Source organism: Zonotrichia albicollis, chromosome 3 (genome assembly GCF_047830755.1).
Source record: "Zonotrichia albicollis isolate bZonAlb1 chromosome 3, bZonAlb1.hap1, whole genome shotgun sequence".
Lineage (NCBI taxonomy): Eukaryota > Metazoa > Chordata > Aves > Passeriformes > Passerellidae > Zonotrichia > Zonotrichia albicollis.
In genome coordinates this window covers 114,939,512-114,954,194 of record NC_133821.1, presented here as the reverse complement: position 1 = coordinate 114,954,194, position 14,683 = coordinate 114,939,512, and the positions used below count along the sequence as shown (strand labels likewise).

General features: G+C 33.8%; 1 protein-coding gene across 13 annotated transcripts in view; it reads right to left on the bottom strand.

Annotated features, from left to right (window-relative positions):
- LOC113458862 (uncharacterized) overlaps window positions 1-14,683 on the bottom strand; it is a 197,014-nt gene that overhangs the window by 149,501 nt on the left and 32,830 nt on the right. For 8 of the 13 annotated variants that reach the window (XR_012579780.1, XR_012579777.1, XR_012579781.1 and 5 more), the window contains one exon: window positions 7,026-7,203. The exons of the other annotated variants lie outside the window; for them this stretch is intronic. Coding sequence is in view for 3 of the 8 variants with exons in the window: in XM_074538542.1 (XP_074394643.1) it covers window positions 7,026-7,203 (178 nt within the window). In the remaining 5 variants the exon portion in view is untranslated. The remainder of the gene's footprint in view (window positions 1-7,025; window positions 7,204-14,683) is intronic. 13 annotated transcript variants of the gene reach the window in all.

The following is a 14,683-nucleotide window of genomic DNA, read 5'->3' as shown; positions in this document are numbered from 1 at the left end:
TGCACTAATTCTGCAAATTTTGTAGAAACTAATTTTTTTTTTTTAATTGTAAAATTGGTATTTTTCTCTTTTTTTTCTCGTATGTTTTATTTTTATTTTATAATTTCCAAAGACATTTACACATATAAATATTCATTTCTGTTTTGCTGGGATATTTCATTTTGAAGAAAACACTGCAAATTTCCTTTACCATATTGAATGAAGCGTGCTACACAAATAAAAAGTATTGTAATGGTAAAACAATTAAGTGAAGTACAAAATCATTACAATGACCGTTCAAATGAAGCAATCCTTTCTTCTCCTTCTAGTCTCACTCCTTTCTTAAAATCTGTGTTCCAAAGCTTAAATTTGTCATTACACCAACTTCCAAATAAAGCAGTGTATTGATGCAGCCCCAAAACTAAGCTGGATCTCAGTAGTGTGATTTTGTTTCTGGAAACAACTCAAAAAATGCAGAAAACTGTATAACTTCAAATGCCTAACATCAAATTTCTTTAAATCAAACTGCTCTTAAGTAGCCATGAACTTTCCAGAGTAAAATGATAGAAATAAATAATGTGGCCCTCCATGTAGTTCATACATACATGGAACGCATGTAATATATGCACACAAAATGTACTGACATCAGTTTGCTAAACACCTCTGGTAATAATCAAAAAAATATACATTCATATATTAGCTTACTAACAAGTTTTAAATTAAACAAAAAACCAAATTTATCTTTCCTTTTTTTTCTCCTTTCAGGGGAAAAAAATAGTGAGGCATAAAATGTAAGACAGAAACCCAGTGCGAAGCACCTGGAAAATTAATAGAGTTTTGCAACCATTTTCCAGTGCTACAGTCCCAGAGGTATATGAACTGAGAAGAAACATTTGTTGTAGTTCCAGGGAGAGTCAGAAATTTCATCATTTTATTTAAGATGTTTTCATTCAAAAAAAAAAAAAACCACTGGCAACCATGTTTATACTATTTATAAATAATATATATATATATATATATATATATATATATATATATATATATATATATATATATATATATATATAAATATATATATAAATATATATATAAATAATATAAATAGTATATAGTATTAATTTCAGATATCCAGAATCTGAAATTAATATATATAATGGGAAATGTTCCTTCATTAGCAAGACCTGGCTGAGTCACAGTAATTTTAGCTTTTTTCATTCATCTTGGTTTTGCACTGTAGTTACTATTTTAACACCAGACCAGGTACGATTAAGGACAGACAGAAAACAGAAGTAAAAAAAGTATTTTTTTCAAAAGTCATCAAAAAGTAGGTTGTTTTAGCAGTAATGTGAAAATATATTTTCTAACATATTTCCACATTGTGGTTGCTTGCTAAAGGTACCATTATGCCAGCAACTTCAAAGCTTAAACTTGACCTAAGACCTGTCTACTAAACAGAACAATAGAGAGGAAAAAAAATTTAAAAATTAATCTAATATTACATTCCAGCTTCAATATGGGATTGTTCTATTAACTGTATTCTCTAATGGTCTGGTCAGCCTACCATTAAATTATTCAAATAAAGATGAGGGACCTGATTCTCAGCTGGCACATATCAGTATAGTTTCATTGATTTAAATAGGGCTATACCAATTTACATCTCCTGTGAATCATGCCCATCATTTCAATCAGAACGATTAAATGATTACTTTCCTTGTATGTTAGCATAAATTGGTAATAACTAATGAGTGCTCATAATTCTCTGCCTTTTTGTAAGCCCTTCTCAAGCACAGGAGCATTCACCTGGTAGAAGGGTGAATACATTACTGCTACCACATACACAACTGAATAGTGATGCACAGCACAGACAAAACCATGGGAAAGATTTACACTGCCTCTGAATCTACAGCTCACGATGGTCAAAATATTCTAGAAAATTTTCAGCTGAGATTACAAGAACAGATGCTGCCACTTTACACTTGCACCAAATAATAATGATGCAATAACTGGCTGAACAGGGTATTAATTTTATGTTATAGATAGACTAATGTGACTCTTTGAAAGCAAACATTACTCCAGAAGCAGAATATTTGAGGAAAGTATCATTTCTTTTAACAAAAATATGATTAATTAGTAATTGCAAGGTTAAAGAAAACATCAGCTATAACATTTAGGCTAGATATTAGGAAAAGCTTTTTCACCCAGAGGGCACTTAGGGCACTTGCAATGCCCCCCAGGGAAGTGGTCAGTGCATCAAGTGTTTGGACAATGCTCTCAGGCACACGGTGTGACTCTTGGGACTGTCCTGGGCAGGGCCAGAAGTTGGACTTAGATGATCCCTGTGTGTCCCTTCCAACTCAGGATATTCTATGATCACATATGTAAACAAGGGAAAACAATGAAAGCTCATTCTGTAATATGTCTTAAAAACCTTGATGGTCTTTTCAAATCATCAGGTACTCATCAGTGGTGTTAACAAACAGCACCACCCAAGCTGTGCCTTTCCCCAGTCACTGCTGTTTTAGACTTCAGTGTGAAGTCTCAAAGTGAGGGATTATTCCTCACTTTGCAAAAGTGGAAGAAGATTTTCTGGACACTTCACAGGATGGCAGAGAGAAGAGTAACAGAAGTATCTCTCACAATTCCAGAATCCTCCTTCTTCAAAAAAATCCTAGATTTTCCTGCACATCAGTCCAAGGCAAAGGAATTAACTACTGATAATCAAAACCTGTAACAAATATCTTCCCCCTGTCCCCCCCCCTCCCCCCCATTTAAAAAGCTTGGTATACTAACCACACATGGAGAAAATAAATTTAAAAGTAGTAATTTAAATGTAAGATATTCTTTCTATAGAAATAAAAGCAGTAGAGTAGGGGGGAAATGAGGACAAATTCCCATCCCTTAACTACTCTGAGAAAATACAATCCAATAAGTGTGTGCTGTAAAATTTAAAGGGAAATAACCAATTCAAAAAAATTGTCCATGGAGTTAGGTCATGTAAATTAACAGTCATTCTTGAATGGGATCTATTAAACCCATATCCAGCTCAGCAAGAAGCATTTCCATAGTTTCCTTAGATGTTGTGTATTTTGACTTTTAAAGATACAATAAGATTGAAGGGATACATCATAAAATAAAATTAATAAATACACTGAGAAACATTATGTTATATCTGTTCTGCTTACAGCTTGCAAAATATCCAAGGAAGCTTAATAAGGAAAATACAGACTTTGGAAAAAAGAAATGATAATGAAACAACTAAGAACTTCTCTGCACTGGAAAAGGAAATTAGAAAAAAAAAAAAAGAAGAAGATTTGAAGAGAAAGATCAATTAAAAAAAAGAAGAGAAGAAAGGAAAAATAGGGAGAGAAATATGAAATATGAAACTAACCTTGATCACAGTCAAAATGTCATTGAGCATTCTTGCTTTCATTTCTAAAAAGTATCTGTATTAAACCCATTTTTATTAAAAGTGGGGTTTTCTGCCCAGCTTGACTTTACCTTCTGAATACATATATATATACAGACATACAATCAATTTTTCACTCATGGTCAGAATAATTCATTTCAAATCTTCATTTTTTTAAAATCCAAGATTTGCTTGGAGTTTCTATACAAGTTTAGGAATATCCAGACCTTGAAGTTCACTGCAGAGCTTCCCAGTGTTACAAGAACAAATTTTTAGATATAATACTCAAATACCATGCACCTTTTATATCATACTTTCCAGAGTTTTGCTGATGAAAAACAAATACCCAATATATCTACGAAACTTTGTTGAAAATTAAATTTGTAACATACCTGCATTTATTCACTTAGATAAGTATATGCAGGGGATGTATGTCCAAACACAAACTCATCTATGCTTTACACTTATGTGTGTATGTGTATATACATTTATATACACACATATGTGTGTATGTATTTACCAAAGTCTTCAAAACTGGTTCAGCAATTAAATTGCAGGCTTTAAGCAAAGACTTGAGACTTGTGTACAGTCTACATTACAACAGTGATAAAAACAAAGAAATTTCATTTACTCAAATCTCAACAGTGAAAGAATACTAACATACATTCAATTCTAATGTGTACCTCTGATATATAACTATATTTAATATCTGCTGACTTCTCTAATCTTTATTAAGGGCATTGCCATCACCTAGAAATGTAAAAGTTACAACTTTTGTAAGTAAACATTTCTTTGCAAAATATTTTGATTATGTTAGAACTGATGAGACTCTCCTACATGCTGGGGGTAACTTCACAGTTTCTAATGAGTGTTTTGATTTACAGAAACTTTAAATCAGTGGTTTTAAGTTTAAGAGAAATCATAACATCAAGTTTTAAAAAACCTCTTCACTACACTGTTTTCATTAGTAAGTTAGAGCTGGTACAGAATGTGAAATGAAATACTATTGCAACCAATGTCAAAAGTTTACCACTTTGGATTTCATATACTAAATGCCATTCAAGAGTGTATTCCAGTGTGATACCTAATTGGTAGCCTTTTTCACACTTGCAATTTTCCTACTTTGTTGCCAAGCATCCACATATTAATAAGTAACACCATTTAATGAGAGAAAAAAATCCAATGCAACGCACTTAACTCACTGCCTTTATCCACTGTATCATGGTAAAAGTGAACTCTGAAGCCAAAGGGAAGTTAGGCCTTTAAACTGCAACTCCAAATTGCAGCTAACATGCTGAAGCAAGGATGTCACAGTTACACATAATTACCATTTCTACAGGAGTCTGTTTCCTGTGGTGACAGCAGAATATTTAAAAGATAGCATTTTTAGTCTTTGATGTCACTTTTCTCATACAAAACTGGTTTTTCACCAAGAGCCCTATTCAGCAGTCCAGCCTTATCCAGTAAAGCACTTAAGGATATGTCTAGATCCCATTCAACGTAGGTACATAATTAGGAATTTTTCTTCTGAAAAAGGATTGAACTCAAGTGTGTGTTTCAAATGCTTTGTCATATGGGAATCTAAAATAGGAGCCAAACTCCTAACTGCAGTACTAATACTCCTGACTACCTAGGAATTTTAGTCACAACAAATTTTATCATGTTTTAGAGGTTTATTTTTCAAATAATACTTCAGTATCATCTTATCACATAGCACATGCTGTAAGCTTATTAGAAGCCAACAAAAAGTTTGAAAAAATATTAAGCTTAATCATATTTGAATCTTTAATACTTTACCAGTGCTCCTCAGGGCTTAAAGACCATAAGCTTTAAATACCACAGAAGCTTTTTTTTTCCCCACATATGAAATAGGAATGCTTAGAAAGGTATCTGCTTATAGAACAGGTTGTAAAATGGAAATTCACAGGAGAAAACCCTTCCTATGTCTCCCACATTTCTTTCTCCACCTTTTGCTTTTTCTTATTCATAATCACTGTAATAAACAATGTGTTTTCCTAAATAAATATTACTGAACAAAGAATACAGTGTGACTTCCTCTGTTATACTACCAAATATCTTCCCATCAACCTAGCTATAAATAGTGCCCTGATTATATAGCTACTGAAACTGTCACCTGTTCCCCTAGTACAAAGTACCTCTGTGCTACTCAAACCCTGAAGAAATCCTTTTTTGCAACCCTATCATTGAGGACACCCTTTAAAGAAATACTAATACCTCAGTGTTGTTTGTTAGGCTTTTTTTATTAGCATCCTCAATACAACAGCCTGTGGCAATTTTAATATTTATACACTAAGGGGAACACACTGGGAAGGTTGTGCCATTGTGTCATTCTAACAGAACACTGGGTGCAGTTTTTCCTGGGGGCCCTTCAGTGATTTCCATGCTTAGGGTAGACCATAGTGGCTGTTGAAGCACATGTAATGCACTGCCTCCTCTTCATAAGCTCATTACATTTTCTCTCTTAGGATAATTTCTTACAGCTACAGTGCAGAAATGAAAATTTACAATGTTTTTCCCATTTCTCACTGGGCCTCAGACTTCCTGTGTGGATCTTGAACAAATTGTTTTACTTACTCTACCTCTGCTTTTCACATCTGAGAAGCAGAGATAAAAGCAAAAGGAGCACTTCAAGGCTTAATTCATTAAAATTGGCAAAGAACTTTCAGGTCAATGAATGGAGGCTGCAACAGATTAACATATTAAAAGTTTTAATAATTTATTTGTGATCTACTTCAACTGATGCAATATGCTTCTAGACTAGAAGCAACAGGAAAATTTAACACTGTGTCAGTGGTATACATGTCCAGTTTTGCAGACCAGTAACTGTAAATGAAAGATATTGATGTGTTTCTTCTGTTTGGGCTGTGTCCCAAGGTACCAACATACAGCTCAGGAATAACCTTCTTTCAACAGGAAGTTAAAATAAAGCTAGATGCAATATAAATACACACTTCATGTTGATACACATATACGCAGTACCTATACAGAAAATATGTGCATTGAGATGCTATTTCAAGGGAAGAAAACCATTTTTCCTTTATTGTGTTACAAGACCATAATTTCTCAAGCTCAGTGATAAATGCTGTAGAAATGCTCTGGAAAAAAATGCCTGTAATTAACAAATATATGATTTTATGTAAGATCCTTTGTTTAATATATGTCTTCATATTAATGCACTGTGATTAAAAGAAAATAAAACAGTTAGCAGAAGAAGAGAAGACATATTTTTATTTTTTTGAATAATAAAATCTCCTTTATTCCAATAGCATTTTTCCTCTGGATTTTTTCCTTTTAAAAATAAAAATTCCATTTTCCTGTCTGAATTCAAAATGATTGACTGGAGCACAATATTAAGTAATAAATAAAACAGTCCCAGTGGCTGAAAGACTCCTGAATAAAGAGAAAATTATTTTTGGATTTTCCTTCTGATCAGATATGAAATATTCTGAAACGCCACCTCTATAATTTGATAAAAAGCTTGATATCCCCAAATGAAAATAGGATTCAGCACTTTCATTTTTCTGTCTCTAAAGGAACCTCTAGGTAAACTGATTTTAAAAAAATGAAAATCTCAAGCATAAAGGTGGGAGTAATGAAGCAAGTTTAAATATGCGCTGACCTTTGAAATGAACTGCATTCCATGTTGTTTGGCCAAGAAGCTGGCTGTGTTGCTGTCTCCATCAATTTCCACAGCATAAAAGATGTGGGTTTTGGAGCTGCCCTGCTCTCTGGTGGATGTTGATAGGCATCGCCGCAAATACACCAGTGCTGATAGTAACAGCCATATGTTCATTGCTCTGAAATATTAAAAAGAAATCCACAAGGGATAAAAGTGTAAGCATCTTCTTTTGTTGTTGTTCACAGTGAGGATTTACCCAGAGGTGACTGGATTTTATTTTCCTCTTCTTTGAATAAAAAAAAAAAATCAAGTCCTCGATTTTTTAAAATTTAGTTTCAATATTAAACTAAAAAGATAAAAGATAAACAAAACATTATTTTGGGAATCTAAGAGGCTTATGCTGTTTGACAGTATCTAAAAGCAAAGTGATATTGGGTCATATGATTTTATTCACACAAATTCAAAAATTAAAACATAAACTACTTTGCAGCTTTACTTGCATGACAATTTTCTTTTTCCACTCCTGTTTTATTATACAAGTTTGACTAGTTTTATCCAGTGGTTTGCCAGTCTCAAGTTGATCACTAGATCTGAAGGTCAAATGGCATTCTCTGGAAAATTTCAGTGTTTGATATCAAAATGAAAGATGACCACTTGAATGTATAGCAATTTTAATAACAATGACTAATCTAAATATCTAAATACCTGGTCTAAGTCCTTTTGTAATATATTCTATGAAATACCAGTTTAAAATAGAGTCTTATGATATGATCATAAATTGCCTAGAAAAATGAATTACAGAAAAGCTGACAAAATCAAGATTATGCATATGAGAAATACTACAGGTATCTTAATTAGGCAATATTAATATCTGGTTGAAAGTTTATTCTGTACATGCTAACTCTTATGCACTAGAACCTGGTTTTAAAAATATGGCAGTAGCAAATAACAAAATCATCCTGAGTAATATGCTGGTGTAGCATTTGTGACAAAACAAGAAGGATATATTTTAAGTACATGTGATATTAGGCTTAAACAATGGTAGAGATCCAATTTACTTTTCCACCTACATTCCCCTTTGTTTAGGTACCTGTTAAGAGCTGTACAACATCAGAATTTAAAAATTAATTTTGAAATGTATGGGACAATATAGTTTTTCACGTTATGGGTGGCCATGTTCATTTATATTCTTGTAGTGATTGCAGCACTTATAATTCAAACAGTCTTTTGAAACAGCAGTTAGATTAAATTTGAATATATATACTTCTGTCTTTCCTCAGCCACATCTTTCAGTTACATCCTTCTTGAAAGTCCAAGAATTAGGACAAGCAGCCAGTGACTGAACTCCACTGCACACTAAAGAGCATCTCTTTAACATTAGGTGCAAATTAAGGTGCAACAGATAAAAACAGTTAATCTCATATCTTGCAGTCCACAATAATATAAACCTATGATCTTTAATAAACACTGTCATGCTGAAAAAATATACTGAAAGTATCTGCACAGTTAGATCTAAAAAACAGATCTTGAATGAGATCCTACCAGCTAGATACTTCTGATAAGGTCCAGTAAAGCCTATCATATGGAATAACTAACTACATTGGAGTATTTCTGGATGCTGATTGTTATCAAAAGCACAGACAAAGCCTTACAATACATTTTTATAGGTGGACATAAGCAATCTAAATTTCTAAAATCCCTCCTCAAATCTTAATTGTGCAGTATGGGCACTAGCAATTTTCCACATGGTGCTTTTTGGGGCTAAGGATTGAGATGGTGGGAACCGAAATTTATTTTTGTTGTTTAGCTAAGCAATCAGATTACAGCTCTATGAAATGAACTCCAGTAATCGGTGGAAAGGAAACCATGAAGATCATGAAAGATTAAGTTTCAGCTCCCACCTTTAAGAAGATGAAAATTTCATCAAGTGTTATCCAGGACAATGCCTGAGGCTAAAGGGTTTTCAGATTAGTATTTCTTCTGCTTATGCCAGTCTACTTTGTGTGTGCTATTTAGTTAAATTGTGATTGAATAAGAACAAATCAAAACAAAAAAGGCATTACTGCTCAACCCACTCTAAGCATGATTCATGCTGGTTTTCAACCAAAATCTTTTCCTACCAATTCTAATGCAGCCTAAAGCCATTTTGATCTCCACAGCCAGGTTAGGGCATTGTAGTTGGTCTGTATTTAGAGTAAGTCAGAGACTGAGGAGGATACAGAGGAATTGAGACTGCAGAGAGAATTCAGAAAAAAACCCAACAACTCGATGATGTATATCCACCCTGTATAATTAATACAGTATAAAACATTTCCATGACAAAAGATCAAAATCAGTCTACCTAGAACAACCTAGATCAGCAGAGCTTTCTTTTAGAAAAAGGAAAATACAGGCTCATTCTCCCGCAGGGAGACATAAGGTAGAACCCCATATTTTTCAGGAAGGGACTGACACCACTGAGGTACGGGAAAAGTGTTATGGAGATATTTCTATCCTCTGAAACTATATTCCTCAACATTCTCTTTGCTTTTTTTTCAAATCAAACTATTTTTCTAGTACTAAATAAGAGATCTGTAGAACTTACTCATATTTTCAAGGTGAAAATTTATTTCCATAAACATACTCAGTAGATTCTTGCTTTCCAAAAAAGTAGAAATCCATCCTAGAAAGTAGAGTTGGTAAACCCACTCAAACAACTTCAAAGGCAAACTCAGCAATTCAAAGAATATTTCACAGGTACAAGAAATAATCTAACAACTTCAAAAAGCACTGAAGCAAACTATAACAAGTGTAGTTTCATCTACACCAATTATTTGCTCCCAAAAAGAAAGTGGCAAGGGGGACTACATTATTTTACCTTTAAAAGAATTCTGCCTACTTCCTTTGCAAAAATTTTTGGGTCTCAATCATAACCACAGAATCACTGCATATTCTGAGTAGGACAGGATGTACAAAGATCAAGTCCAACTTCTAAATGAATGGCCCAGATGGGGATTGAACATACAATCTTGGCACTAACCAATTGAACTGATCTCAGAACTATGTCAACATAATATGAAAATTAACCCAAACCTGGACACAAGATAATAAGGTTTCAAAAACTGTAATCACAACAAGGTCAGGTGAGACAAGTAACAGTTGAAAACCAAAATCACGAACAATTCCACCTGCACAAAGTAATCAACATCCCAAGACTTTTCCTATATTTCTCAAAAAATGCACTTTTTTTACTATATTCCAACCCATATTTTGAGAGAACAAAGAGATTGTCTTGACTGTACTCTCCAAAGGCAGTACTAACAGAGGCTAAGTTGGAAAGAGAAGGATCTATGTGTCAGTAGAATGGAAGAAAGACCAGAAAGGGCATAAGTAAAACTCCTGATTCATGTTAGAGGCCTTAGACTGACTGATTAGAATGGCTAAGACTGAGAACTAAGCACCAGAGCAGTGGGACTATTGCATGAAAGCAAAAGAGGGTACAGAAGAACTACCATGCCATGAACTGAGTGAGAGACAGAAATAAAAAAATTATTTGCATAGGTGGATTGAGTGGGACCTCAGCTGAGAAAAAGTCCACTGGTTCAAGTGATTTGAAGCACAATTGATTAAACAGAAGAGAAAAAGAAGTGTCAGGAATGTTAGTGAGTCTGGAAAAGTCCAGCATTAGATGGCTTGGGAAGGGACAGATCAGAGGAGGGAAGAGCTGAACAAATGCAGGAAATGTGCAATCAAGATTATTGAGGTAAAGGGACCTGGGGAAAGAGGAAAGGAGGAGGAAGAACAAATGGTAAGTTAAACTCAACCAGGCTGTACAGAACCAACCTGAAAACTCCATAACCTTCAGACTAGCTGCTCTTTACAGCCTGGAAACAAATCCTTAGTTCCCAATCTCACCATTCCACTGAAACTGGAAAACACAATGGGACCACGTGCCTTAATTCCACCTGCTGGGCTGCAGGGATAGTTCAAGCTTTGTTCTTGGAAGGATGTAAGTTTGCTTCTTCAAAGAGCAACATTGTCTTCTTGGGAGGTAAGGAATGCCAACCCTATTCCATGAGGAAATTAGCAAGTGCCAAAGGATGGCACTTCCACTCAAATCACCCTGTTAAGAGAATTACTAGCAATAATTAATCATACATAAAACACATCACATTTAAAAAAAATTGTTAAATCTGGCACTACAAAATGCCAAATTGAGACTGCTTGTCTAAACTGTAGAGGGTAAGAGGTATTCTTAAATGCTAGGAAGAAGGACAGAAGTCCTGGAAGTAGTCAGGATTCATTCAGGATTTATAATAATAAACTCACCCATGGCTGATTTTATACAACACATTTTCTTCAGCATCTGCCTTTATTCAAGTTTCACAGTAAATATGATATATTCTAAAGTGGGCTCTTGAGGGCTAGTAAATAGTGACATCCATTATTAATGTTGTACAGGGTGAGAGATCCTGTACAGGTCAGTGCTCCAACCTGCCTTAATCCTCTCTTCCTACAGCAATGGATTTTTAAGAAAAGAAAATGCTTTGGTTTCACCAGCAAAGATTAAACTTTGCTTATATACACTGGAACACAATTTAATTTCACAAACCTATCAAGAAAGAAGATTCATAATTTTAATAAATTCTACTAGAGGGAGGGCAAGGATGGATTTAAATTCTTTCTTTTGGTGTGACAAATATTGCAGTATTTTGCAACTGAAATTTCATGAAATTGATGAAAACATTAGAATTTTCCAACTGCACATATGCAAGAATGGAATAGGTTCATTTTTAATAGCATGATAGATTTAAGAGCAAAATAAAAATATAAATTATACAGAAAATATTTTTAAAAAACATAAAATTTGTGTTCCATTAGCAGAATCTAATTATAAAATAGAAAAATAATTTAAAAATCCAACTCCAATGTTATTTTGCGTCTAGGTTAGGAATATGAGATACTATCATATCATAAAAATGATACACAGTTTCTGAAATAAACAAAAGGGTAGAGAGAGGACTGAGGCTGGATTTTTAACAGGTCTTTCCTCAGTAGACCAGCTAGGACCAACGCTATGGCAGTAGTTTCTGCCAGGAAGTTTCTATCATTAAGTGCTTTCTAACAGCATTTTCTATCATTAAGTGCTTGTCACAACAAAGAGCATTTTGAAATACCACTGAATCTCTTCTACAGGGTCAGTAGCAGATGAGCATCATGTTCAAAAATTACTAGTCTTGAGAGTGTTCTGGATTCGTTATAACAGAGATTTATGTTTACATTTTAAATATGATATAATAAACCCTACAAAAAATTAGCAGCTTCCTGATGTTATTACAAAACCCACACCTATGTCTCTGAATTTTAATTTTGATAGCTAGGCCCATACACACCAAAAAAAACAGTACTTGTGTTTAGTCACATAAAGAAAAATAACCAGATGAAAATCTAAACTTCTTAAGGTGATTGAAGCACAATATAGTTCAATCATATTTAATAGTAAAAACTCTATCACCAGATGCATTTGCAAAAATGTATAAAAACCAACCAAATCTAAAAAGGAAAAAAAAAAAAAAAAAAAGAAAAGAGAATAAAGAAAAAAAAAGAGAAAAAAAAGAGAAAAAAAAAAGAGAGAAAAAGGGGGAGGGTGTTAATTCAAAATCTGGGTTTCTTCTCCTATCATCCTCCTTGAGAAAAAAAAATATCTCCTTTCATTGTAATAAGACATTGTATAGATCTTGAAAAAAACCACTGCAAAACAGCAGAATCACATGCACCACTCTGTGAATTATGAACAATTTTCTTACAGGCTTTGTATCTTATGCTGACCAAGCCCAGTTTTGCTCCAGTTTATGAAACATGACAAGACCACAGATAAAGTTGATCTATGCTGCAGGCTATTTGTGTTGTCTACTCAGATGGTATGTCATAATGCCATGAGCCCAAATACTGTCCCTTCTTTGTTTTCTTTCATTTGTTTTACTGAAGTTTTATAAAACCAGAGACAGGCACAAGATTCGAATTTATGACATTGTTTCTCCCATCTAAGAATAAGCACTAAACCATGAGGGTGTATTCAGAAGAATCTCCTGTGATGTCTGAGACCTGCAGAGACAGCATATGCTATTTATTTTGGGTTTTTTTTCACTGAGAAATCTCTGATGTGAAGAGTATGTAATAATGCACACATCATTTTATTGCATTTTTTGAGCGATTTGTTTTTGTTTTAAAATTTATTGGTACTGGCAACTACCATTTAAATTTAAAGGATTATCTTAGAACTGTCAGCATTTCAGCATTTTCCAGCTTTATCAAACACTACTGACTGTATTAGAAACTGGATAGAGTTGTGTTACTGATGATACAGCTTGAAGTTTACCACCTTTTCAGAAGGTCACTGAGCACCAAGAAATTAACAAATTCTGTAGAGAGTGTTTAATCTTGGAAACAGGGGCATTGGTGATCAAGTGCATTTTGTTTCTTTAGTTGCTTTCATTTTTGTTGGAAAATAAGACACGGGACAAACACATACCAATCCTCAGCCAATTCAGTCTCAAAATGCTTTATAAACCACATGCACAATTACACAAGAATAATAAATGGAAAATATTAAAAATACAAAAACATAGCTACCTAGGAGTTTGAACAGATGAAATAGTTTATTAAAATATCGAAATACAATAGAACTCTTGGGAAAAAATGGGAGAAATTAGTTGTATGTAATCATCATGTTAATGTGCATTAAGTGGTACTACTCTAGCCATGTGTTCTAACAGTACAAATATGTGCAGTTTATAAGTGTTGCTATCTTCTAGTAGACTAAATTTAATATTTGAGGGAAAAATGATAAGCTTTCAGGTATTCAAAACTTTCCTCCAGCCCAAAGTAGAAATACCAATCTTTCAAATTAAATAAAAGTTAAGAACAAGTGCTTTGGTTTTTAATTTAATCAAACCAATTGAATTTACTAAAAGATAATATAGCTCATAAATATGAGGCAGAGAAATATTACAGAGGGAAAGACAATACATTTGTTTTGTCCTATGGGACAGAGCGATGGAGAGGAAAAGAGTCACAAGTAATTTATTGTCTGTGCAGCATAGAAAGGTTATCCTAGGGTGGCAAAAAATATAATGTGCCATAAAACCAATGTCTCTGTTGAGTCCATGGTTTTTAGTGCCCAGCAGAGTTATGAATTTTAGTTCCAGAATTATCTTTTGAAGGTATTTTGTATGTTTCCCTTGAGCAGCAGTGCTGAGAGGTTGAAGATGAAGTGGCTGTTCTGGATTAAAGCAAATGTGACAAAGCTATGCAAGCTGGAATTCAAAATCCTATAAGGTTTGTATAGCTATACTACTTCAAGGTTCTATTTAATTGCCAAAAGTGGGCACTCCCAGAAACAAAAGTGATGCAAAGCTCCTGCTTAAGTAATTTTCAACAGTTAAAACAGTGTGAGATAGCCTTAAGCAAGTCTTAAATGATAGCAGAAAACGATTTAACTATGATGATGATATAACCAATATAGAAAATGGAAAGCTTATACCCAATATTGAGAACTTGTCCTCTGCTGTGACAAAATAGAAAACTCAGAAAAAGTCCTGAGACAATATTTTCCCTAGCATAAGTTCAATAACCTTCTCAGCTTGTTTGAAAGGACTTTCAGAATACATATTAACCTC